The sequence below is a fragment of a genome, unplaced genomic scaffold (assembly GCF_019419815.1).
Source record: "Pyrus x bretschneideri cultivar Hongxiangsu unplaced genomic scaffold, Pyrus_bretschneideri_v1 Contig8, whole genome shotgun sequence".
NCBI lineage: Eukaryota > Viridiplantae > Streptophyta > Magnoliopsida > Rosales > Rosaceae > Pyrus > Pyrus x bretschneideri.
The window spans coordinates 1,511,021-1,538,961 of NW_025999820.1; the positions used below are offsets into that span (position 1 = coordinate 1,511,021).

The 27,941-nt window shown below is 36.2% G+C and overlaps 2 protein-coding genes across 2 annotated transcripts; one reads left to right on the forward strand and one right to left on the reverse strand.

The window, feature by feature from the left end:
- Nucleotides 1-11,714: 11,714 nt before the first annotated feature.
- On the forward strand, nucleotides 11,715-13,549 carry LOC103967702 (AT-hook motif nuclear-localized protein 22). Its single transcript, XM_009380994.3, has one exon. It carries the CDS (start codon nucleotides 12,206-12,208, stop codon nucleotides 13,169-13,171), a length of 966 nt encoding a protein of 321 aa, XP_009379269.2. The 5' UTR covers nucleotides 11,715-12,205; the 3' UTR covers nucleotides 13,172-13,549.
- A 5,823-nt stretch (nucleotides 13,550-19,372) lies between these two features.
- Nucleotides 19,373-26,894, reverse strand: LOC103967703 (kinesin-like protein KIN-UB). Its single transcript, XM_009380996.3, has 19 exons — nucleotides 26,565-26,894; nucleotides 26,268-26,368; nucleotides 25,996-26,118; nucleotides 25,717-25,902; nucleotides 25,383-25,604; nucleotides 25,078-25,231; nucleotides 24,738-24,887; nucleotides 24,439-24,527; nucleotides 23,903-24,106; nucleotides 23,547-23,666; nucleotides 22,819-22,950; nucleotides 22,583-22,714; nucleotides 22,105-22,243; nucleotides 21,912-22,004; nucleotides 21,087-21,212; nucleotides 20,817-20,942; nucleotides 20,274-20,417; nucleotides 20,021-20,149; nucleotides 19,373-19,939 (listed from the first exon to the last, which is right to left on the reverse strand). Exons 1-19 carry the CDS (start codon nucleotides 26,734-26,736, stop codon nucleotides 19,779-19,781), a joined length of 2,703 nt encoding a protein of 900 aa, XP_009379271.2. The 5' UTR covers nucleotides 26,737-26,894; the 3' UTR covers nucleotides 19,373-19,778.
- Between the last annotated feature and the right edge of the window lie 1,047 nt (nucleotides 26,895-27,941).

A 27,941-nucleotide genomic window follows, 5' to 3' on the forward strand; every position in this document is an offset into this window, starting at 1 on the left:
AATACATGAGGCTATTCTAGGAAGTCAACTATAAATATTAATACGTGATTTACACGGATCAATTTATTCCTATAACTAAGGAAGACAAGCAATCTTCAATGATACTCCAAGATATTGTTGTTCAATATGACCAACATGGATAGAAAATTGGATGAAAATTTTCAAAATTTAACACCGAGAGGAAATTGGCTATTTATAAATTCAAGAGGTAAATTAGCTAAATTAAAATTTAGAGAAAAATTTGGTAGCTCTATACAAATTTGGAAGGCAAATTATCAAATAGGTATTTTCTAATATTAAGGTGGTCCTTTGCTTTCTTCTTAGAGAAAGAGAGAGAGGGCGCTTGGCCAAATTTTTTATTACAGGGGAGACCCATTTAGATTTTCCTTTGGCCAAAGAAACCTTATTTTCTCTGTTTATTTTCTGATCTGTCTCTTTCTTTTTCTCTCTGTCAACAAGTAGAACCAGCTTGGGCGTTGATATAATTTATAACTTATAATCTTATTTAGTGTTAGAATGACAGCTTGTATCCACACACGTAAAGTATATTGATTTTTTTTTTTTAAACAAGTTATGGATTCATGAGTGTCATATGTTTCAACTTTAAGTAATTAGGATTGTGAAAAAAATTTAACGACATTTTTGGTTTTCAACTTGAATTCAATTTAGGGGTTTTTTAACTTTAATCTTTCAAAAAGATTGAAATTTAAAATAAATCTTGTGTTAGATTACATATTAATTATAATCCCTAGATCCGTCCTTAATTCAAAATAATTAATGAGCATTTTATTTGATGTCTCCCATTAAATATTTAAATTTATTAATATATAAAATTTAATTTATTTTTTGACCAAAAAAGAGTTTTTTAATTTATTAATTTTATTTAACATTCTTCAAACTTGAAAGACTCAATTAATGTACCTAAATGTGTGTACCGAAATGTATTATATTGAACTAATGTATATAAATGTTAGTACCCAAAATTTATGTATCGAAATATACACACCGAAATTTATTATATTAAATTAATGTACCTAAATGTGTCACATCCCAGCACGGGCGGATCACTTCTCGGGCCCGACTCCACCACCGTAGCATGATATTGTCCGCTTTGGGCTTACCATTCCCTCATAGTTTTGTTTTTGGAAACTCACGAGCAACTTCCCAGTGGGTCACCCATCCTGGGAATGCTCTCATGCGCTACTCGCTTAACTTCGGAGTTCCCATGGAACCCGAAGCCAGTAAGCTCCCAAAAGGCCTCGTGCTAGGTAGGGATGGGAATATACATTTAAGGATCACTCCCCTGGGCGATGTGGGATGTCACAATCCACCCCCCTTAGGGGCCCGACGTCCTCGTCGGCACACTCGCGACCAGGGTTAGGCTCTGATACCAAATTGTCACATCCCGGCCCGGGGCGGATCACTTCCCGAGCCCGCTCCACCATTGTAGCACGATATTGTCCTCTTTGGGCTTACCATTCCCTCACAGTTTTGTTTTTGGGAACTCACGAGCAACTTCCCAGTGGGTCACCCATCATGGGATTGCTCAAGCCCTCTTCTCGCTTAACTTCGGAGTTCCTACGGAACCCGAAGCCAGTGAGCTCCCAAAAGGCCTCGTGCTAGGTAGGGATGGGATACATTTAAGGATCACTCCCCTGGGCGATGTGGGATGTCACAAAATGTGTATACCAAAATGTATGCACCGAAATGTATTATATTGAATTAATGTACCTAAATGCTTGTATTGAAATGTATGTACCAAAATATGTGTATCCAAGTGTATGCACCTAAATCTATTATAATGAATTTAATGTACCTAAATGAAGAAGACAAAGTACATCGAAATATATTGTATAACAAAAATTAGTTTATCTAAATGTTTACAACAAAATATATTACGATAAATGAAATGAAAATTATAATAAAATAAAATTAATACATTAAAAATTAAGAAGAAAAAGAGAAATAATTTTAAAAAAAACAAAATATAATTAATAAATGAGGTTCTTAATGTATCAAGGGACTAAAATTAGATTTTTGACCTTACTCATGATTTTAATCTAAAAGTCATCTTTATCAAGGATTAAAATGAAGTTTTCTATTCAATTTATTTGACACAAACAATTTTTGAGTTTCAAGCCAAGAATCTTTGTTTAGTAGGACTTTTTAGAAAAATCAAAACCAACTCGAAAAAATAGCTTATATATTGGAGTAAATTGTAGCAATGATCTCTTAACTTTAACTCAATTGGAGCGACGGTCTCCAAACTAAAAATTCATTACCATTGGTCTCTCAACTCATCAAAATGTGTAACTATGGTTCCTCACCTAAAAATTCATTACCATTGGTCTCTCAACTTTAATCCAGTTGGAGCAATGACCCGTCAACTTTAACCCAATTGTAGCTATGATTCTTCCAACATAACCCATTTTGACAAAATTTTCTGACGAAGTTGACAAAAAAGACCATAGCTACAGGTTCTAATGAGTTGAGAAACCCCAATTGTATCAATGGTCCTTTCAACATAACCCATTTTGAAAAAATTTTGACGAAGTTGACGAAAACTACCATAGCTACATATTTTGATGAGTTGAGAGACCAATGGTAATAGATTTTTAATTGAGAAACCATTGTTCCAATTTGATTAAAGTTGAGTGACCATTACTACAATTTACTCTATATATTGAAACACAAATAGTCAGTTTTTAGAGTTTTCAAACTCAACACTCTCCACTCTCTCTCTCTCTCTCTCTCTCTCTCTCTCTCCCCACATCCTATCTCTTCACTCTCTCATCTCTTCTGATCTCTTCTTTCTCTCATTTCTCTTGACCCTAATGCCAGATCCTCTCTCTCTCTCCTATCTTTTGATATCTCTCTCCTCTTTTCCTACTCTCTCTCTCTCTCTCCACATCCTATCTCTTCACTCTCTCATCTCTTCTGATCTCTTCTTTCTCTCATTTCTCTTGACCCTAATGCCAGATCCTCTCTCTCTCTCCTATCTTTTGATATCTCTCTCCTCTTTTCCTACTCTCACGCTAGATCCTCCCTTACCTCTGTCAGCTCCACCAATAAGTTGATGGTTGCATTTTTTTTTCTTTTTTTAATAGTGAATACAAAAACAATTTGAATTTTATACCAAACAAATTTTTGAGTCTTATTAAAAATTGTTCCTAAGAAATGGTCTTAAGAAATTTTTTTAAAAATGAGAAATTTTTTTTAATAGGATACCAAACGGGCCCTAAAATTTTGACGGCCTTGAGTTGAAGAAATTATAAGAAGGAAATGGTTTGGTAGAGTACAGAGAGAATTATAAGATGAAAGTGCAAATTAACCTCTATACAAAAATCTCATTCATAATAAAATGAAAATGCAAGTCTTAAGTTGGATATATTGGTTTTTCTTATTATTTTATATCATGAATAATATTAAAAGGAATTGTCATGCTCCTGCCCCAAATGTAACAATTAATGTCATATCTATTTACAATGCCAAAATCCGAAATCGGAACACTCCGTGTAAGGTCTTGTGAGTTCAAATAATTAAATCGACTATGTTTCGACAAAAAAAAGTCAAAGCACAACTATGGAAGAGTAGTCTCGTGGTAAGTTGAATGAATTTAACTTCTTGTCGATACTCGATATATTACATTAAAAATAGTGGCAAAATATCACTTTTTCTTGTAATACTGATAACATAGTAATGCTTAATATATAAGCTACATTTTTTATTTTTTGTCACTGGGGTTAGTTGCACGTATATTCTTTGAGGCATTTCATGTTTTCACAAAACCCTCTTAGGTTTGAAAATGACCAATACCCCTTGACGTTTTACAAACCTCCATTTATGCCCCAAAAAAAAACAAACACCCTAACAGTCATGACAAAAGTTGTGAAAATACCAAAAAAAATCCTTGCAGCGTTAAAATAGTATTTAGCTACAAGTTTTGGTTACACGATGAATTCTCCTAAGAGGTCTCACCAGTTAATTAGCCTCTAACAATAAACCAGTAGAAAGGAATTGTCTGAGGACATGCACCACACCAAACTTTGTTTCAGTTCATACATTTCCGAGCGCCTTATTTTGCTAATTTTGTTTCAATTTTCTGAGGTAAGTATATGATATATTTCAATCTCAATAGTATATTAACAAAATTTGAATCTCATCATTGCTATATACTTCAATAGTAACTAGTAAGATCCACCATTTACTAGTGATTATTGCTTTGTTATACATTGTAATACCGAATATAAGAAAGAAACACTACATTTTGATATCAAAATTGTTTCTTTAAATTGTGTGAATCAATAGGGGATTTCGATTTATGGGAGACAGTGAAACCCCATACTTCAATCTCTGGTGCATGTCTACTTACTCCTCTCTTTTCGTCGATATAATTTTCATGGCGTGTTTAACTATGGGGAAAGGATATGGTGAAATGGGAATCATTTCCCATTCCTGATTATTCCTCCATTTACTAACTTAAGCGGAATGAACAGTTATGCGGGTCCCACGTAAAATCAGGAATTCATCTCCTGATATTGTCGGAATTGGATTACCTAGAAGAAGGTAGTATTTGGATTCCGGGGAGAAGGCTCCATCCTGAATCAAATTTTCCTTCCCAAAATGCCCTGCACCTTCAATACTCCTTTCCATCTTCTCGTTGTCCTCCGCCATCCTCTCCAGCAGCTCTTTGCAGCTCTGCCGCCTCCTCTCGCTCCACCACCTCAAAATCCTCCACGTCCTCCTCCATAGGATTCGGCACAGCAAAATCAACCAAAAAATGGCAAGCATACCCAAAGAAAAAAAAATCAAATCTTCAGAAAATCCGAACCCAGTTGCCACCATTGATAATAACAGAAAATTCGGCAACAAAAGGAAACAGAAGTGATGGAGAAGAGAGTGGTACCAGAGAGGCCGAGGAAGAGTGGGTTCAGGTGAGAAAGACCCGAATTGGAGCTCAGGGTTGCGGAGTCCCACACTGAGGCACAGGCTCTGACGCCCACACGTCGTCGAAGAAGAAGTGGTAGGAGGTGATCTCTCCGCCGGGATGAGGCTATGAGCACGAGAATTCCGCGGTAGGAGGTGATCTCTCCGAACAAGAAGATGTAGGAGGTGAATTCTCGGGGTTGCGGGTTCTAGATAATGCCAATTTGGATGAGGACAATGTGTTCTAGGTTAGTAGATAAGCACGAGAATTCCACTAAAAAATCCAAAAAATAAAATAATAGAAGTTTTACTAAAAAAAATAAAAAATAATAATGGTTCTCTCTTCTAAAAAAAAAAAAAAAGAATGAAATATTTACTAAAAATAATTAGTATATAAAATAGATTAATTAAACCAGGGGTATTTTGGTAATCATAATAGTTTTCATTCCGATTCATGTGAATTAGTAAACAGTTATATGCATCAATGTCATTCCTACTCTGATTCCAGACAGTTTTAGTAAACAACTTCAAAAGGAATCTGATTCTGATTCCACCTCATTTCTATTTCTCCTCAATTCAATTCCTCTCAATTTGATTACGGATTAGTAAACGCGCCATCAATGTTTTCCAAACACAAAACAATCAAAACTGTTATTAAATAAGTGAAGAAATATTACCAAATATACTCTAGAATAATACATATCAACATTAACATTTACAAGAACACTTGATATACTATTTTATATTTCGGGTAAAAAAAAAAAAATTCTTATATCCCTCTCTCAAACCATGCAAGACAAAGAAAACCAATAATCGTATCGTAAAACCCAACAAAACAAAGAGCTTTCATTCCATTCGACCTCTTAGCACACAGAAAGGCCGCCCTCTTGGTTGCCTCGCTCGGCCATCACTCTGTCAATGTCAGCAGTCACCACCACCCCTCTCTCTCTCTCTCTCTCTCTCTCTCTCTCTCTCTCTCTCTCTCGTTCGTGCCCACACGCTGTGGTTTGCCTTTCAACCTACACCAAGTACCATGGGCAATGAAGTCAAATTGTCTCCATATCATTTATGTTCGAATCTCCCCTTCTTATATTTGGTATACTGCTGCAGCCATAACATATATGAGTCATTATTCATTAGTCGAACAGAATTATTTCGCACCAAAAATCAAAACACATACATTTTGTTTTTAAATATTTATATAATAAAACCCCTTATAATCTATATATGGCTTTCCACACTTTTGTGATCATCAACAATGAGCTCAGTCCAAATGACATCGCTTCCATTAAATGCTACTCACTAATCGATTCTAGTTAATTATTGCTAATTTTTTCCTCCAAAATATTAGTTGTCAGCAAGTGTTGTATTGCCTTGGTGATTAGGATTTTTCTCTTCTTCTTTTTTGTGTACTTGAAAAAAAAAATTATTAATTTTGAAAAATTAATTAAACACAAGAAAAGAAAAGAAAAGAAAAGAAAAAAAGGAAACTTATTTGCATGAGTTGTACTTTTTGTATAGATGTCGAGAAGCATGAAACAATGGGACATGACTTTGGTTGGAAGGGTTAATTAGTTCCCTTGTTTTCAGGGAGAGAATTTGAAGTTCAAGCAAGCGAGACTTTGAACATCCACGTGCGCGTGAGTTGGATGCTTACGTAAGTTAGTGAGACCCTCGCAACTTGCCGACATATTCAACGGTTCATTACTAACCTTTCTTATCCATTTTCTTCATCAACTGTTGGTTGTTTTGTATTCATCTATCGATTCCACTAATGGCAAATTGATTTGCAAGTCTTAATAAATCATTTAGTTGACAAATGAGGATTTGGACTTTTTATAAAATTACAAATTCAACACATGTAATGTAGTTAACAAACATTTAAGGTTACAGTTCATTGAGATATGCATGAATGCCAAAAATTGGGTTCAACACGTTTTTCCTATTGTTGGTGTTGATGTCAAAATTCAGACAGAGTTTCGACTGGGTTCAACACCTATTTGTCTCGAGTGTTTTTTTTTCGTCATGTTACTTCACAAGTAGTCATACGTATTGCACCATCTCGGTTTGGGCCGAAGAAGGGAGGTTTAGTTTTTGAACCCGTTGCAAAGGAACTCTAGCAATTCTACTACCACATTTCCTACCAAAAAGCTAACCCAACCGGTCACGGTGCCACGAGATAGCTCAAGAAAAAGAGAAAATAGGCATTCCATTATTGGAGGCTGCTAACAAGTGTTTGAGTGTGTGTGAGCTTTGTGCGTAAAATTGACTTCATAACAAATGATTGTGCACCAAGGGGACAGTGGTTTGGTTAAGTTTTTTATGTGCCTTGAGTGGACGATGACTTAAAATCCATATAAGTTTGTGTGTATTTGCCTAAAAAGTAAATGAAAGAGAAATAGAAACTAAAATGAGAAAAAAATGTTACATTTCATGATGAAGTTGAGATGAAAGACATTTACAAAAGTAAATCTATTGATGAGTCAAACTACATGACTTAAAATGTAAATAGACTGAAAATGTAAAGAAAGCAAGCAAGGTTCAGGTCATGAAGGGCGAGGAAATGCTAGAAGAGTCCACCAAACCACTGAGTTCGAACTGGACTTAATAGAAAACATGTGCCTCATAGAGGAAATCAAGGTGGCTGAAATTGCACGTCAACAGAATCAAACCATATGGTGGCAGAGTTGTAAAAATCTTAGATCACAAGGATCGTAGGCAATGTTTACTTCGAACGAAGGCTTTGAAATTGTAGCTAAAGAGCTAGAGGTTTTGCTAAAGAGCAATTGGATTTATGCTGAAAAGCAGTTGGGTTGATTCATAGAGATTGAGAACCTCTCCAGATGTTTTTGTCCAGAGCCTCGTGAGCTTTGCAAGTAGAACTTCATGAACTGGTGATCCCGTGTGGCGCAGACCACAATAGGAAAAGAGAACTAACAAAAAAATTGAACTCTTTTAGGCCAAATATTCATTAAAAAAAATTATTTTATTATACAAAAACTAGCTCAAATCTTGTCAATAAAAATAAATAAAGATAAACGAAAGTTAAACAATTTGTAAAGTTGGGGTTTGAGTCTCTGTGCATTGGAGGAAAAAAAATGATTGACTCTATACCTATAAAAGAATAATTCAACATGCAGGTCTAAAGTTTAGATTATTTTTCTCTTACTTGAAGAATCTTTCAAATATTTTATGGTACAATAATGGTTTCGTTAATTGTGGTGAATGTTATGTATGTATGTATACAATATGTTTATATTTTTTATGAAAAGAAAACATGATTTCTATTCATTTTTAATTTTTTTTACAGGGTAGGGAGTATAATTTATCTTTTAATCTTTTCAATCTCACAAACAATGAGTTTTACTTAAAATCTCATTAACATTAGCAGCTGATACAAATCAGAAAGTAAGCGGGAAAGAGCCACGTCACACAAATCAGAAAGTAAATGCAAGAGAAACAAGCGAACGGCCGGTGCACCCCCACAAACTTGAAAAGAACGAGAGTAGTCGCCCTCAAGACACGCACTGACTCCACCCCACGGCTGACCCCCAAGTTCCAACTGCCCTCCGTCGGCCCCACTCCAGTTTCCCACGAGACCTCGCTGAAATGACAAATCCACCCCTACTTCTTCCAGTGAAATTACGGGCTCACAGACTCACATGCAGATGCAGTGCTCCCCTAGTTTTCCATATTCTGACTAAAAAATTATGGAACTGCTGCCTGCAGCTGCTAGTGCAAAGGGTTCGTGTAAGCTCTTGGGTTTTTGCTGCGTTTTGTTACTTACATATACTCCGGAAAACGAAAATTTTTTACTTTACGTCTGTCCTGATGGAATAAGAGAGATAAATACAAGAAAATTTGTGTTATGAAGGATGTTTTTAGTTGAGAAAAACTTTTGAAACTTCCATGACTAAGTTAGGTTTAGTTACATCTATTTAGTGAAGAGAACTGAGGTTTCACTATAAAATTAATTAGCAATATGATGGATAGTCAATTTACTTATAAGGACATGTAAGGTCCCTCATTTCTTGGACGTAGGATTCCCTCTCAACACGCTCCCTCACGTGTGACGTAAATGAGGTGACGTGGAGCACGTGTGGCTGTTGAGTTTCACATGCAGGACAGCGTGCTCTGATATCATGAAAAAAGTTGAAGTTCTACCATAAAACACTTGGTAATATGAAAAATAACCCAACCTCTTATAAGTCATGCAAGGTTTCTCTTTTAACTGATGTGAGACTCTTTGCCTACACATCCTCACACACCCATTACATGTGATGAATTTTTAAGCCAAATACATAAACAACATAAATTGGATGATGTGAAGCACGTGTGGTCGTTGAACTTCACACATAGGACAGCCCGATTTGATACCATAAAGAAAATTGAGGTTCCATCATAAAATCAATTAGCAATACAAAAAGTATATGAATTACTTATAAACACATGTAACGTTTCTTCTTTTTTCTATATGAGATTGATACTTAGATTCACGGAATAAGATAGATAAATATAAAAGAATTTATGCCATGAATTCTTTTCTCAAAGTTTAGCTAGCTAAGCTTCAAAAGCTCAAAATATGTAGAAATTTTGGTTGACGGCTACAAAGGCAAGAACTCATATAAGAAAGCTAGTTAATTTGTATAGTATAGGGCATGTGTTTCTGATCCGTATTAATTAATTTCTGCATCGATCAGCGAGGGTGATATATACATATATATATATATATATATATTATAATAGCGAAGGCATGCAGATTGCAGACTGCACTAAGCAGAAAGATATGTCTGTTATCTTCAGTTTGTAAGACCCAATTATACACGAAAAGCTTATAGCTGTGCAGTAATATGAGTTTAAATCTTGGTATTTGATGAGTCCATATTATACCATATATTTTATTTTATTTTTAGTTATAATTTAGGGAATTTTAACGAAAAGTTCATGGTATTATTCACTTTAACGAAAAACTACATTTTTACACTAAAAGTCAATCATGTTACTATTCACTTTATCTTTTATTTTGTCCTTATCGTTAAAACTCAAAGTTTTCAAGTCATTTTCATTAGTTTTCCTTATAATTTATTGGTTATTTTGGTAGAATTTTGATATTTTGTTATATATTTTCAATGTAGGACATTTGACTTCGTCTGGAGCAAAAAGTAATCAAACGGATGAATTTTGGGATGATTCTAATTGGAGGATGCTTGTGAGTCTTTCAAGATGATTATGTCAAAGTTTCAAATTTTTCTACCAAGCCGTTTAACCGTGGCGATGAAAATTAAGGCTCAGTGCGCAGCTTTCCCAGATTGACGTTTCTGGACGTTTTGGGTATTTTGAAGGTCAAGATGACATATTTTGAGGAAGATTCCTTCTGAGGATTTGTGGACTTCTTCAACTTTCAAAAGAGACCTTTTGGGACCAAATCGGAATTGAATTGGTCGGTCAAAAGTGTGATTTTCTGAGAAGTCCAAATTTTGGTTTAAATAGGAAACCTTTTATTTCCTAGTTATCTTATTCTATTATGTTTCCTAGTTTTTGAAGAAGAAAATTATGAGGGAAAAAAAAATTAATTTTTGAAGAAGAAAATTATATGATATTAGGAAGCAGTAAATCAAGGTTCTATCTTTTTTTTCTTTGAGCAAACAATATAATTATCTACACTAAATTCATTTAAACTCAGAAATAAAAAAGTTAAACTTGAGTACGGAGAAAAGCAAACTTCTCGAGTCAACTTAACTAAACTAACGTCTGAAAAATCTAGGTTTGAATGAACAAAGAAAACAATGCTACAAAATTTCTTGAATTACTAATTACTAATTAAAATGATGTTATAAGTTTACAACTCAGCTGAAGGAGAGATACTCTAATTACGAATTCATCACTTGGTAAACAAATAATAAACGAATGATTTACTTTTTAAATACGTAATAAGTATATATTGATCAGTTGAGATCACTGGAAGATTAGACTATGGGCTCATAGTTAACTAATTAATTAGTGATAGTCTCATGACTCCCATCTCATTTGTAGCTCAGAAGAAACAAAAGGGTGCATGGGGTTCCCCGGCGTTGGGGCCCCCGAGGGAGGGAGAGTAAGAGACAAAGGGGAGAGAGAGAGGGTAGAGAATTATTTACCCTTCTATTCTCATCTCCTTTCGGTCCCTCCTCTCACACATTATTTTTTATCTTATTATCTTTATAAAAAAAAAATCAATATAAGATGTTAACGTGGCTTAACTGTGACCGTTCAAATAGAAGGACATGAAATGATAGAGAGATTAGAAGGGTAGAGAATCATTCTCTGAGAGAGAAGGGGGGGACGAAGGTAGGACCTACACCCGCCCATTATTTAACCTTCTATTCTCATCTTCTTTCAGTCTCTCCTCTCACACATTATTTTTTATCTTATTATCTATATAAAAAAAATCAATATAAGATGTTAACGTGACTTAACTGTGACCGTTCAAATAGAAGGGCATGAAATGATAGAGAGATTAGAAGGATAGAGAATCATTCTCTGAGAGAGGGGGGGGGCGAAGGTAGGACCCACACCCGCCCAGGCGCACGCTGTCTTACCAAAAAACCAAGAAGAGGATCCAAAACCTATCAGAAAATATGAATTCAATCAAAGCCATCCATCAACCGATCATGATACCACATCATCGATCCGGTTCAATTCCTCTGACCTAACCCTAAAACAATTTAAGCCAGCAAGGCAAAGGCACTGCCATCATCAACAAAAACAACATGCCCAAGGCCAAACAACTCAATAATCTCTCTCTCTCGCTCTCTCTCTCTAAGGTCTCAAAAGTCTTCTCAATCAAAAGCAAAAGCCCAAATTCCAATCTCGATAGTTCTTCCAACTCTCTCACTTGTTCTCTTTCAATTGCTTTGTTAATTTCTCCCAAACTCTGAATCAAAACCAACTACTTTCAATTGGCTTCACATGATGAGAAGATGAGCTGATGATGAATGAGAAGAACAAGTAACTAGAAGGAAGAAGAAAGGTGGTTTGATGATATTTCTTCAGCTCTTTCAGCTAAGTACTTGGTGGGTAATTATTTGCCCTAAAATTTAGAACCCATTCCCTTTTTTATTTTCTGGTAACAAAACCCTTTCCCTTTTCATTCTCAAAGAAAAAAGGAAACAGATCGAAGAAGAATAAGAAGAAGAAGAAGTCTCTCTCTCTCTCAATTCTCAAATTTGTTAAGAGAGAGAAAGCTTTAGCTGCTTGAGCTAAAATTAATTAGCTAGGTTTGAGAAGGATAGAAGAAGATATGGATCCAGTTGCAGCACATGGTCGTCCGATCCCACCTCCTTTTCTTTCAAGAGATCTTCACTTACATCCTCACCACCAATTCCAACAACACCTCCACCCCCACCACCTCAACCACCAAAATTCCGAGGACGAACAAAACAGCAGCGGAATCAACCGCGGAATCAAACGCGATCGCGGCGGCGGAGACGAGAACTCCGCGGGTGGCACCACCTCTCTGGAGGGAAAAGATCAACTGGGGTCCACCAGTGCCGGAGAGGCCGAGATCACAAGACGGCCCCGCGGCCGTCCCGCCGGCTCCAAGAATAAGGCCAAGCCCCCCATCATCATAACCCGGGACAGCGCCAATGCGCTGCGATCCCACGTTATGGAAGTAGCCAACGGCTGCGACATCATGGAAAGTATCTCCACTTTCGCAAGGCGTAGACAAAGAGGGGTTTGCATTCTCAGCGGCAGCGGAACCGTCACTAATGTCACTTTAAGGCAGCCGGCCTCTCCTGGAGCCGTGGTCACTCTACACGGCAGGTTTGAAATTCTGTCCCTTTCAGGGTCCTTCTTGCCGCCCCCTGCCCCGCCTGCCGCATCATGCTTGACCATATACCTGGCAGGCGGACAGGGCCAAGTCGTTGGCGGTGGTGTGGTGGGTCCACTCTTGGCCTCGGGGCCGGTTGTTATCATGGCCGCGTCCTTTGGGAATGCGGCTTATGAGAGGCTACCCCTGGAGGAAGAAGAGGAGCCCGCCGTGGCCGGGCAAGTACAAGGAAGCGGAGGGTCCCTCGGTTCACCAGGGATTGGTGGGCAAGAACATCAGCAGCAGTCACTTCAGCAGCAACAGCAGCAACAACAACAACAACAGCAACTACTGCAAGATCCTAATGCACCATCGCTTTTTCATGGGATGCCACAAAGTCTGCTAAACCAATTGCCTGCTGATGCATATTGGGGCACGGCACGCCCTCCTTATTGATTGAGTAATCAATAGCAAGAAAAAAAGAAGCTCACTTGTGTTTTAATTTTTGTCAATCTTCAGATGGATGGATCCCCCTTTTTACCTCTTCAAATTAAACAGCTTTTGCTCATTTTTCTTCTTTTATAAAATTTAGGTGGTGTTTAATTAAATAGTTAATCAAAGATGTTGATTAGTTGATCATGGTATTAATTCATCGTCAATAGGTGTTTGGATTGAGAATTGGATGTACAAAAACCATGTATTTTGGTGGGGGTTTGGTTTACTTTTACCAGTGGAATATTAGTTTCTTTCAGTTCACCGCAAGCGATCGTAGCTGTATAGCTTAGAGATGAAGCAGCAGCAAATATGTTATGAAAAAGGTTGGCATTCTAGCTATTTCACCTATGCTTTTTTTCTTCTTTTTTATTTTTTTTATTTTTTTTACGGTTCTTTATTGGATGGTTTTCACAGTTCTCGTATAGCACAGTTCCCGTTTTTTCACTTTTAACAATCATCATTACACGACCCACCTTCAGATTTTCTTCTTCTTCTTCTTCTTCTTCTTCTTCTTCTTCTTCTCTTCATTGTTATTGTCTGAAGAAGTGACTGATGTTGTTGTGGAAGTTAAAGTGGTTTTTTGTAACAGTAACTTTTAAGTTCGTGACTGTTCAAGGTTAGTGAAAGCGTCCTTTAATTTCCTCAATAGAATGAAGGCCTTAGGGTTTTTGTTTTCTCTCTCAGAATCTCTGACTGAGTTATTTAGCCTAGAAGCAGCTAGGGTTTTGTTATGGAGGTGGTCGATCGAGCAGGACATTGGATACTGGGTCGCTCTGTAAAAGTTCTTTTTCGAGGCAACAACCAGAACAAACTGACCTCAACTCCACCAAGCGTTAAACTCTCGCTCTCTCTCTCTCTCTCTCTCTCTCTCTCACATTGGCTCCACAGAAGTACAGGAATGGAGCGAATCAAGCAGCTAAGAGATTAAAGTTTAAAATAAAAACTGTAGTTTTCTGCTTGATTTTCTGATCAAATATGGATGCTCCTCGAAACCCTAGCTAGCTCTGTGCTTCTCTATTTGGATTGTAATACGTTTGCCTAGGCCCATTCTGCACTTCATCGATGAGAGATATCAAGTCTCATTTTCTTCGTCGACATTATATATTTACCAGGTAATTACGTCTCCCTTATTTATCTGCTATATATATATATAATTTTTATTAGCACTCCAAAAATCTCTATCTACACTTCAAACTTTCTATATTAGGAAAGAAAAAGGAGTGTAGAATGAGATTTTTTTAGTGCCAATAACACTTCCCTGTATATATATATACAGCATTCCCTTCACTAATTTTTGTAGAATGAAGATTGTCTCTCCCTTATTAATTCACTTCAACTACTTATTTCTCCTCCCCTTTATATTGCTTAATTGATTTCCCTTTCTTTTCTCCCTCTTCTTGATGACGATTTTCGGAAGAAACCTGGTTTTGATTTTATGCCCCAAAAGAAACTCTATGAGGAAGGTAACTTCTTCAAGGTGCAACTCATATATATATGACCTATATATATTTATAAACCTTAGATTCTTCGAAAGTGGAATCTGTGTTTACATAATATTCCACACACAACTCATATAGATTGTGCACAATCAGTATTCAAATCTTATATATATATGCCAAGAAATTGCATATAATGTATAATATCAGAAATCCCTTATAAATTGTACACGCAAATATATATATATATATATATATATATATATATATATATATATAACACGCACAACGAATATTAAAATTGTTATAACTGCATATACCAACACAAAAGCCTAAGCTATAAGTAAATAAATATATATAGCATGTATTTTAATTCGCATTCGTGCGGGAAGTTTATCTATGGTTATATGAATGATTCTTACCCTTGTACATGTACAATTTGAGGGGTGATTATTAGGTGGACCATGCATGCCTACTACGCTTGGAACAATTCAAATTCGTGTGTGTGTGTGTGTGTGTGTGTGTGTGTACATGGGTAGAGCCATCCATCACCTCTTTTTATCCACACACAAACATCTTGCTAATTTTTGTTAGTTAATCTTTTTCCAATTCATTCAATCTGACGGCCTAAAATTGAGATGTATGTACGGAAGTAAAGGAGTGTGTGGATAGTACCACCCATATACATACATGTGTGTGTGTGTATCCCTTCCACTTCATTATGATGAGCATCACTTGATCATTCTTTGAAATACAATCTGATCATGACTACGTACAAAAACGGCAGGCTTTCACCTTCTTCTCCTCCAACATCAGAAGAGACTCTTTGTATATCATACGTGCATTAGCTTAATCCTGTTTCTATTCCATTCCGTTTGATATAATTTCTGGATCGATCGATCTCCCATAAGCTTTTACCTTTTAGGGTTTCCTAACAAGTATCTGGTTAATTAGGCAACACAGGCATGCCATTTTCTCTTCAACTTAGATCAAGGGCAAGCTAAAGATTTAATATATGTGCTATCGTAGGAAACAATTTTCTGATAAAAGACATATTTCATTCAAAGCCAGAAAAAGACTACTCAGTACAAGAGATGGAGATATCCTCTTTAACAAAATCACAAATCAAAGAGGGAGTTTCATCAACCCAACCAAGTACAATCACCTCCGGGATGGAGGGCAAAACAAGCAAGCCTATGGGCTACTCAATACAAGAGATGGAGATATCCTCTTGTAGGAAACTTAATTTAAAGAGGAAATGGTTGTAGGTCTTGGACGTTGTTTGTACGTGGATGAAAAATAACATCTCCTAATTGAACTCAGTGTAATTTTAGGCACTATATCTTTGATTCTGAACTACCAACTGACCATCACCATTGGTTAATGCAAACATAAAAAATTCATGCCCATGCTATTAAAGAATATTGTGCTCGTTTTTTTAATAATATTAATGAGCTTATGATAATCAAGGCTGCTACTGCTAGCTCATTCGGCATATTTCTTTTATGAAAGGGGCAAAAATAAGATTCACAAAAATGAAGAACATATATAACTCAAAGAGGAGAGTATACTTGTAAACAAAGATATAAAAATACGAACAATAATCATATGTTTTGCAAGACAGACTAGACAGTGCTAAAAGAGGCAGATGATCTATAAAAATTAATGTTTCCAGTGCTGCGTCGTCATGTGAGACATAAAAACTCTTAAAACAAATCGGCGACTTAAGAATTTTAGTAAACCAAGGAAATGATACGGAGAATGCACGGAAGATGCACGGAGGATTCTACAAAATGTTGGGCAATGGAAGAATACTTTCGTCCGAAGGGATGCTAATAATTAAGGTGGCTCATCGCCTAGCTAGATTAGGCCTAACTTCAAATCATCCTATTTCTTGGTTTGAGGAGCCTCCTAATGTAATTTTCGATTTTTTATTAGAGGAAATATTAGCCATTAAGTTTTTTTGTGTGAGACACTCTTTTTTCCTTCAACCGGATTGAAGCCCCTATCAAGATTTTTATCGAGGCCATTTATGCACCTTATCCTCTATTTGTACAATTGTTCTAAAAATCCCCACCTAGGCGCTACGCAGCTAGCCACTGCCCTGATTAATGCCTAGGCGTTTGAAAATTAAGAAAGGGTACCTAGACTGGCTGAGGTGCCCGCCTAGATCGCCTAGGCACCTGCTTAGCCTGTCCAGACCCGCCTAGGTCGCGACTCACTTAGACAAAAAATAGATAACTTTTATTTTGCATTTTATTTTTTTCGACAAATTGTAAAAGATTTGTTACATACTTAAATGAACACACATTATATCCTTGTTCCCAATGTTTTTATTATATTCCAATACTTTATAACATATATGTCATTTTATTTTGTAGTTCATGATGAAATTATATATATATATATATATATATATATATTAAGTACAAATAGACACTTATTTACACGAAATATAATAGATTTACTTAAATCTGCCTAGGTGGTAAGCCCAAACCCGCCACCCAACTAGCTCCTAACATCTTTTAGAACCTTGGTACTTTGTAAATTTTCTCCCGTATTCAATGAATATCGCACTTAAATTCAAAAATAATAATAAGAAGAAACAATAAATTCACTAATATTCCACATAATATCGCACTTAAATTCAAAAATAATAATAATAAGAAACAATAAATTCACTAATATTCCACATACTGTTTATCTTGATTGGAATCTTGTAACTAACTTGGCAAGGTTTTTATCAAGGCCATTTGTACACCTTATCCTCTATTACATTTTCTCTCATATTCAATGAATATCGTACTTGAATTCAAAAAAAAATATCGATAAATACATTAATACTCCGCATACCGTTTATCTTGATTGGAATTGTAACTACCTTGGCAAGGTTTTTATCGAGGTCCGTTTATGCATCTTATCCTCTGTTACGTTTTCTCTCGTATTCAATGAATATCGTACTTGAATTTTAAAAAAAGGGATAAATTCATTAATATTCCACATACTGTTTATCTTGATTGGAATCTTGTAATTAGTTACTATTGTGCGTACAGATAGATACGTTCAACCAAAAATTGATGATGATAAACGGTCAATGTGGGTCTTGTGTTGAATTGTTATTTTATTCTAGATAGACACTTCTTGAGGACCAAATGATATTGATACATGCAAGTTCCAATCTGTTACGAGGAGCTACCGATTATTTAATAATGATGATGATGATGTTTAAAGTCCTCAACTTTTACCATAAACCATATTTAAACCTAAGTGGTGCTAAAGTCCCCTCATTAATTATAAGTAGTCACTAAACCTTTTTTTTTTTTTTTAATTTTATAAGTAGTGTTTCAAAGTAATTTTCACATTTTTTTTTTTATCTTCAGACACCATGCTTCACATTTTAATTTAAAAAGATGGATCTTCAAAAAAATTATCGAGATTATTAATATTTTCCCACTAACACAACGTAAGTTATAGGTTCAAGGAATCACAAATCGACACCCTTAGACAAGATTCTAAAACACCACAAGTTTAAGAGCGACTCGATTTTCAATTGTAATGATAATAAAATGATTGAAATACAACCATAATATTTTGTTTAAATTGTCCTAGTAAACTAGTTGCGAAGGAAAATGAAACGGGAAATTACAAAGTTCCAAAAATAACCTCAAAACTTAAAGGTGTTCTTAACCTACTAAACGTTATTAAAATGTCAAAATCCAACTTATATCAACAAAGCTACGAGTTGTACTCGTCTTGCTGTTCTCTTTCCATAAGTTATCCTCGGCAAAAATGGACATAGAAAACGCAAATTCTATTTATGGTAAAATAACTTTTCACATAAGAATTCGCATTTTTAATATGTTCTTCCAATCCTATGTCACCTGTCTCCCACCGCCCATTTTTTCATTCGTCCATTTTTTTATATACTTTTCTCACATCTCAAACACAAAAAGAGAAAACGAAATCATTCACAAATGGGCCTTCAAGAATTTATTCTTGAGTTTATGTGATAAGCCACAACATCTTTGGCATGTATTGTTTTAACATACCAAAGAGCAATCTACTCCATGTGTCATGCAGAGGCTTGTGTTTGCTTTCTTTACCTCATGAAAAGTAAGCTTATGTCCTTTTTTAAGGTTTGTTCCTCTATCATGAATAGTAACATTAGAGAGAGAGGAAGACAAAGCTATAACTTATACACTAATAGATGATGATCAAGTTTTCAACAAGACTTGAACCACGTAAACAAAGCATCAACTTAGAATCCGTAGGGCCATCTCCAATGGAAAGAGCTACATATTCAAAAGCCAAAAATTGGTCTAATTTGTCTAAAAATTCATCTCCAACCCATAGCTGAGCTACAATTTTATGGAACCCACCATACCATTATTTGGCTAAAGGAGCATGGGTAAATGTAACCCTCTCTTAGCCCTGTTTTTGGACAGAGCTCCTCAATTGCAATAATCGATTCACATTCAACGGTAAAATTCAAATTCAGTTTTCAACAAGACTTGAACCACATAAACAAAGCATCAACTTAGAATCCTTAGAAACCCTAATTTTATAGTAGTTAGATAAATTCTGCACTATAAGACTAGAGGAAAGGAACCGCGTGTTATGAAGCATCCGAAGCGACACATTCTACCTTTGTGCCTTTGTGGTTTCAATGAGAGCATTGAAGAACAAACCTTTACAACTAGAAGCTGATAATCTAAACAAGTTAGCGTTTAACAAACTAAAGAATGAAGATTATCATTGGTTATACGAATAAATCGATACAACATCGAATGGGCGTGATGCCATTTCGAGCTTATGTACCTTATCCAACCGTACGGGACTCGATTCCCCCTTAAGCCGCAACATCTCTCCCTTCTTCATTTGTTCATTTTCACCGATTACAAACAGACGCTAAGCTAAAGAGAAGAGCTATAAAACAAGAACGTAAACTGAACCTCACTTACTTTACACAAAAATTGCGAGGAATTCTACCGGTCATGCCCCTTTTTAGCACGTAACAATAGTCGGACTCAATTCTGGACCAAGCTATACAGAAGCATCACGAATTTGTGTGCGCATCTCTCATTGACTGGAGAGATAATATATTCAGAGCAGCCCATCACACTGCTTGCTAATCAGTAGTCTATCCGTAACCGTCGCATTTCAGCACGGAAAGTGGGGCTTGAATTCAAAGTCCGATGAGCAAGACTCCTTATGTCCTCTCGTGAACAGTCTCGAGAAATTCTAACTAGCTCCCAGAGGGCACCTCCACTAATCATGTCCTTCGCATTCACCTCTGTGATTTAAATACCCAATATATATAAGTGGAAGGTCTAAGACATAAAGATGTTATCTAGGATCAGACAAATTCACCTACCATGTTGTGCTAAGTGACAGAGTGCAAGCTCGATGTGGCGCCGGATTGGTGCAGCCTCGTCATTAGCATTTTGTACAATCCATGGAAGTGCACCATCTTCTATCAAGAAAGATCTTCCATTCTTTATCCCTATAGTAGGTTGGCATATTGACATTACACCAAAAACGTAAAAATCTTAAATCGGACATTCCACCATAATAATGAGGGAACTATTGCCCACTGTTCATGGAATATTTCTGACAGAGGCTCTTACCTTGAGTACACGCTCGTGATTCACATTTTGCAAAGTTAGCAATTCCACGTGCCACTTGGGAAAGAACATCAGGATGCCCGCACCTCACAATTCCTAGCAACGCCTTAATACCACCTTCAGACCTTAGCTTCATCTGTAGCTTATCTGAGGATATTAACAAAATAATAACAAAGCAGGATTTAAATACTCAAATTTAGTAAAAAAATGCAGAGCAAACGAAGACAAATTTAAGAACAAACAACAGAAAATCCTTCCTCTGAAGCATAGAATTGGAAAATGGACATGTTTCCAAGGACTAGGGTAAAAAAGTTTGAATTATATATAATAAACCCGAGAACTAAATAGAAAAGAGGAGTCTTCTTCAAAGATTTTAAAAGGACTTTTATTATGCACTAATAAGCCAATGAAGCCATTTATGCTCGATTACTACCGATAGTTATACACATTTTCTTTTAAGACCATCTGAGAAAAGAAATGAATAACCAAAAGAAAAGGCAAAGGCTCTAATAATAAAACAAGTTAAAAAAAGACAACGCAGTATACCATTGCCGCATAAATTAGCAATAGCTCCAGCAACCATGCGTAGGGTTTGAGCATCATCAGCATCAGCAGCTGTCGTTGCTAACAAACTAATCCCACCTTCCTGCATTATAATTTCTTGATTGGCTTCTGCAATTCCAAAGAGGAAGCAACGTAAAAAAACCAATATTTTGAAAGTCAGACAGATACTTCTCAACCCAAAAGTAATAACATTCAAACTATAGAAAAAGCCCTTGCACTCTAAGAAAGAAGAATAGATCATTGAGCATTCACCATTCATTGCAAGATTCGCAATGGCACCAGCTGCCACTCTTCGAACGGTTTCGTCCTCAAAGCTTCTAAGAAGCATCAGCAAGGAAGTAAGACCACCAGCTTCAACTATCCTTTTCTGATTTGCCTCTGCTTTTCACATACAAGTGCACAACAATTCTCTGAAAGTTAAAACTTCAAAAAACAAAAAAAAAAAGTATACACAGTATGCAACTGCAACTTCAATTACTTTTGTTTAACAATCAAACCAAGGCCCAAAAAGAAAAAGTGGTTTTGGAGAAAGAACATACAGCTTCATAAAAAGAAAAAAAGAATGGTCTCCTAAGAATGCAATTGTGCATTCAGTATTCAGAGACAAAGTGGTTTTGGATAAAGCCAAGGATTAGCAAATAGCAGTAACTCCACATACAGATTACCTATTCTTCAACATAATAGTTATTAAACTTAGTGTATAAGTAATAAAGAATGATAAGGCTATCTTCAAGAATTGTATCAACCATTGCCGTTCCTCCACTAGCAAATGGGAGTACAATTCACATCTCCCGAATCAAGTAAGAATTTACTTTTCTGTATTTGCATTCTACAACTAAAGAACCGAAAACATGAAAGCAACCAACTGGATTGATCATTCCAATGCACTTATATATTAGAGATAAACAAGATGAATAAAGGTCACAGGAAAATAAAGGAGAAATGCAATAGAAAAAGATCAAGAACTTGTGTACTGCAATAAATAAAATCTTAAGATTGCTGTAGATAAAACATGAAATTGGAAGACATGGAATAATTGGCCACAAGAAAAATTGCACCAGATATACATCTACACACCTTCAGCCGCTAAGTTGGCTACCACTTTTACAGCATGAATGCGAACATTAGCATCATCCGACTCAAGTAAGGACAAAATCTTTTGCAATCCAACTGTTGCATTGATTGACAAAAACAACATGAGAGATGCCTATGGATTAAAATGGTTGGAACAAATATTGCCTATGCATTAAAATGCAATATTTATCATTACCTTGTTCAAAGAGTGTGGAAACTGGTGCCTTGTGTCCATTCCCAGTGTCTCTGGGATAGGAATGCCTAACTGAAGGTGCAGAAGAATCTAGACCAGTAAACCCATTTCCAGACCCGCTTCTATCAAGACACCTTCTCATCTATAAATACGAATAAAAGCAAAAATGATTAAATTCCTACGTGTGGGACAAGAATTCTTGAACTTGTTACATTATATGATTCCCAACGCGAACAGTTCATTCATGTTCAGCTGAGGCTTTCTCAAATATAAGCACTCCAAGAAAGCAATTTTATTTTTTATGAACAAAAGATAACTGAATAATCAACTTCTAGGTTTGTGAAAGCAAACGGCTTAGATACTTTCAGCACTGAGTTGAAAGTACACGAAGTAATTATAACATTTATTTACAGTTTCACAAACCAAATATAACTTTAGCATGGAAGAAAAACTTTTATGTTAATTTCTATGAATTACATACCTGCTCAGCTTCAAAATTCGACTGCAACAACTGACTGCGTAAAATTACTATTTCTTCTTCAAGTTTCTTCTTATGTTCAGCTTCCTCGTCCAGAAGTTTATGAACCTTTAAAAATTCCGCATCTCCACCAGCCTAGTACACCAAGAATAATCCCATAATTGATATCAATCCTATGCTTAGGGATTTTGAGGAGCCAAATAATGCTAGCAATACATAATCTACGAAAGAAGTCATACTTGTGATTGTGAATATAGCCCTAGGCTTTTGAGATTTTTCAGCTCCTCCTCAGCCTTCTTTCTGAGGTCAATTTCTTTTTGAAGCAACTCTTGTAACTCAGCCACTTCCTTAGAAGGAGAAAGCCCGGACCCCTAAATAACAGGAAAACAAATCAACTATATTATGTATTTGGTGGTCTAAAAGTAAGGATGCACTTGGTTTGACAAACTTCAAATCTTCATTTTCAGTTCCTCTTTCTTTTTTTTTTTCTTTTGTAAATGCCTTTGGTTAGAGAGACTTTTTTAAGAGAACAAAACAGGTGAAAACACGTTTTACTAGAGAATTTTAAAAGATTCAAGTAAATAAATTTGACGAACTTCAAGAAATCCAGAAATTTATAAACATCCTACTGATAAGTTACAAATATTTTGTTGCAAGCATGATATGTATCATGTTATTTACAGATATATGACAAGCCAATAGTTCTAACAATTACAGGTGGATGACATGCAAAATCTGGTGAATTGACTTCAACAAAGCATTCATAATAGGGCAATCTACTTTACAAATTTCACTCAATGAGAAGATAATATGACCACTTGGGAATTGTAAAGTCGATACGCAAAAGATACATAAGTTCAAGATGATATTTAAGTCAAATGTGAGTTCTTAGTAAACCAACAATTAACTTGAGAACTTGCTTTCAAGACAACATATTGTAGCACAAAATGATTATTCAATGGACTACCTCTCCGTTACATTTAATATCAACCAGGCCCTCATGGTCTGGCTTCTGATTTGACACCAACTTCTCCTCCAGCTCCTTAACAGCTTCCATATAATCCATTTGGCATTTTCGCCTCTCCTTCTGCAGAAAGGATAAAAAAAAACACTTAAAATGTAGCACCAATATGATTACTGAATCACCAAATCTCTGTCAGAAGCATGGTAGTATTAAAAAGTAATAAAATAGTAATAAAGAGAATCAATTAAAGAAAAAAATGTAGTAAAATAGTTTCAAGTCCATCAAGACCACTTAAAGAATTATAGAGCATAAAAAAAAGTGAAGTTCATTCTGTACTAATAAAATAAAAGCAGACAAACCTCTAATGCATCAGCAAAGTTTCTTTCAACATCAGAGACACGTTTTTGTGCTTCTAGGTTTATTCTTTCAATTTCATCCTCAAAATTTTTATGCTGCCTTTCATTTTCTGCAATAAGCTTGTCCACTTGTACTTCAAGTTTTCTTGACAAACTTTTGTAATCAAACTCTTCCTTAATTTTCAACATATTCTCCACCTTCATAGCCTGCCAATAATAAAATAGCACATCCATTCATATACCAAGTAATCAAGAAACATTAACTGACAAAAAATTTCATTATTGAAGAATAACTGTTACTATCGATAGAATATGAATTAAATGGAATAATGTGGATGTTGACAGATAGTGAGAACAAAGTACATGATTCATGAATAGCGATGTTGCATTTCAAATTTACCCATCTTTTATAGGAGCTTATCCAATTAGTAGAACAACATGAGCTTTGATTTTGGTAAAGTATATATGATATCAACAACAAAACACATAATAGATGCTTCCTAATTCAAATTTTATGACCTCCAACTATAAAAACTGACCCTTTGTCCAAATAGTATGGTACTTGTAGTCTCTCCCCGATGACGTGGAGAAGGTCCAATAGTAACAATTAATGAAGTCCTCGCTGATCCTGCAATTTGAATTAAATGTGAAGTCAAAACAAATGGTAAAACCAAAATTCCGTCTAGCAAACATGAAAATAATTCTAAACAAACAAGAAAATGAACCAAGCTACGAATATTATGAGTTTTCACATGTCAATGGCAGTCATGGGCCTCATGGCTAGTATATCAAGTACTCTACTCAGCACAAGTTTGCATTGACATGACAAACAGCCTACCTCCAAACGAATCTTTAAGCAATCTTGTAAGCTTTGAATCGCGAAATGGAACATGAGAACTATTCTCTGCTAGAGAATTAATGCACTTCCCTAGTGCACTAAGCGATAGATTGATACACTTAGCTTCCTCTAACATATGTCCCTCACTTCCTGCCATAAAGGAAAAACAAAAGTTTCACCACATAAGTGGGACTGGCCTCCATATGGATAAGGAAATCACACAATGACTTGTGAGATACACACATATACACAAACATGCATGAACATCTGCACAGACATGATGACATATGTATTATAACAGTTACTGAACAGATAAAAGGTCACAAGTTGGGATGTACACCTGATTTTTGTATACGTTCAGAACCTGCCAAATCTACCACCACAAGTTTGCTTTTCCGGACTAGTGGCTTGAAAGGCTTGGTCAAGTGAGTAGGGTCACCATTTTCACTTGCAACATCATCTTCTCTTCCTAAGACAGACCTCTTAACTTGTACCTGCACCAAGGCACTTGTAAACATCAAGATTCCAGTTATGTTATACCAAAACAACCTGATTACCAACAAGAAACTATGACGTGATCATGACTAAAAAAAATTTAACTACATGAATGAAAATAAACAGATACTAGACAGTCAACTATTCTACCATCAAAATCGCATGACTACGAGACGATTCAGTGTTCAATTTTGTGTTAGCAGCTATACGGTGAGCTTCCCCACATCTTAACAACTCCAGAAAACTTTGCTGATTTTTTATCTCTACGATAGTGGCCCCAGGTACTGAAACATCTCCAGTTCTTGGATCTTCCACAATGGGAATATTATCATTTGCCGGATCAAGCAGATCCTGTAGGGTCTCCATATAAAGCTATAAAAAAAATCGGTAGATAGTAAGAATGTCAAACTTCTGAACAATGACGATCAGATATAAACAGAGAGCATTAAGAAGATCAAACCAATAATGGTATAAGGGTAACAACCTGCAGGTACGATACAGAGATAGAATCAGTCTGGGGAGATATATCTGCCAGAATGTCCTCCATTGAACGAACCATGATTCCACGCTCAGATGTATCTTCTTCTCCAAGCTGTCCAAGAGTAAATGTTTTCCCTGTACCTGTCTGACCGTAAGCCATAACCGTGCCATTGTAACCATCTAAAACACTCTACAATGGTAAAAAGACAACTATTCAGTTGTTGTGCAATGTCAATAAAAGACTGTAGGAAAACACGACAAGGACTATAATAGAGAACAAAACCTCCACGACAGGCTTGGCAACAACTTCATAGACACGCTTCTGCGATGCATACTCCGTGAGCACGTCATCAAACTCATAGGTATCCAAATCCCAATTGTTCTTTCTAAGTTTCAATCTTTTAAGCTGCAGTTGAAGTAGAACAAATATCAAACACTAATAGGTACCCCACAAACACCAAAAATCCAGAAATAAAACCTTTAAAAGATACAAACCACCGGCATTCCCAAAATTAAACTTCGAAAAACGCAACAAAAACAAATATTAGCAATTACCTCTGGCTGCAACTCCACACAGTCAGCAAAATCAGCATCAGCCATCATCTCCTCCGCATTTCTGGGCCGCAATCTTACAGCTACTCGAACTCTTCCGGGTACTAATCGATTCGAAAACACACAATCAACAGGCATGCAAGCAAAATTTCATCCTCATTTGGATTTGCGTTTCTTATTCCATTTATCCATTTTTTCCACTTATAATCCACATTTCAAACATTTATTTAAATGATTAATTGCATTAATGTTTCCATTTCCCCAAAATTTGAATCCCACTTGGGGAAAACAAAAACTGACCTCCGTCATCCTTGGAAGCTGCGGTGCCAAACAGCGCCGGGCTGCTCCGGCGCACGGCGGATCCGGGAGATTGAGAAGGAGGGAGCCTGGACTTGAACGACGACGTTCTGAAATTGGCCGGGCGATCCAGCTTCACGGCACCCCTCGGCGCGACGCCGTTTCGCGAAGACATCGACTACAGTACTGCAGCGAGATTTCACGGACGCATTCAGTGTGCTGCTCTGCTGCGTGTGTGTCTGGTGTTCCGGGGGTTTGATGATTTCAAAGTGGGGTGTTGGAGGAGACTGAGAGGTAGGGAGAGAGGTGGGCAGTGGGGCCCGGTCGGGGCCAGTGTAAGGAAAAAAATTTATTGTGATGAGAACACAGTGATACATCACATGTTTTTATGCAAATGGTAGAAAATTTTAATTTTTAAGTTATTAACTTTTTAACATACATAGATATGTGATGTCTCATGTATTGATTACATTGAAAAATCCCTCTACTTTAAAGGAGGAGAGGAGACAAAGAAAGTTGCAGATTGGTGGGTCCCGCTGCTTTGTTTGTTTTTGTTCGAAAAATTAAAAATTGAAGGGAGGATAAGTGAAATTACGGAAATGTCCGTCTTTGTCATTACTATGACATTGCTTGTTCGGGTGTCTAGATATGTGATTGATCATCTACCCTAAAAAGAATCATGCAACTCTCTTTTAGACCTATTTAATCGGTGGGTTAAAACTTAAAAGTTTAGATTATAAACTCTCCCCCCAAACTTGCTCCAATATTTGGGCTTAAAATTAGTTTTGGTGAGTTTTGGATTAAAACTGATTTTATGGCAAACATCCGTACCAAATTCACTTTTCTCATACAATTCTTCCTTCTTCTTTTTTCTTTCTACCCACTTCCAAAACTATTTCTTACCATTTCAATTTTTCAAGATGGCAAGAGATCGTATTAGATGACCTAATTAGTCAAATGATGAAGATGTTGCTTTGTGCTTAGCATGGATTTGTAATAAAAGATGGTGTTGTTAGAATGAATCAAACTAAAATAGTTTTATGGCTAAAATCATTGAGAATTCAATTCCAATTACAACACCAACCAAAGGGAAGTTGGTAGTGTATAGATGGGTGAAGATTATCAACAAAGCGTGTATTTTATGGAAGGGAAGTTTGGAGAGAGCCGTGGTTGACATGGCTAGTGGAAGGAGCGCCCAAGAAGTGGTGATCGTCTCCCTTCATAGTTCATTTCTCATGTACACAATCTTATTTTGCAACTAATTGGTCTTTATGTATTTCTTGCATAGGGTGACAAAGTAATGGCAATTTACAAGACAAGAACTAAACCTAAAAACCAAACTTCTAAGTTGCATCATGCTTTGGGCGTCTTCAAGGATTA

What these genes read in the sequence shown, in the direction of transcription:
- LOC103967702 (XM_009380994.3), top strand. Translation starts at nt 12,206, where the DNA reads ATGGATCCAGTTGCAGCACATGGTCGTCCGATCCCACCTCCTTTTCTT.
- LOC103967703 (XM_009380996.3), bottom strand. Translation starts at nt 26,736, where the DNA reads ATGTCTTCGCGAAACGGCGTCGCGCCGAGGGGTGCCGTGAAGCTGGAT. An exon ending in TTGCCAAGCCTGTCGTGGAG is followed by an intron (nt 25,903 to 25,995) that starts GTTTTGTTCTCT and finishes TTACCATTGTAG; the next exon opens with AGTGTTTTAGATGGTTACAA. An exon ending in TTCCACACTCTTTGAACAAG is followed by an intron (nt 22,005 to 22,104) that starts GTAATGATAAAT and finishes TCAATGCAACAG; the next exon opens with TTGGATTGCAAAAGATTTTG.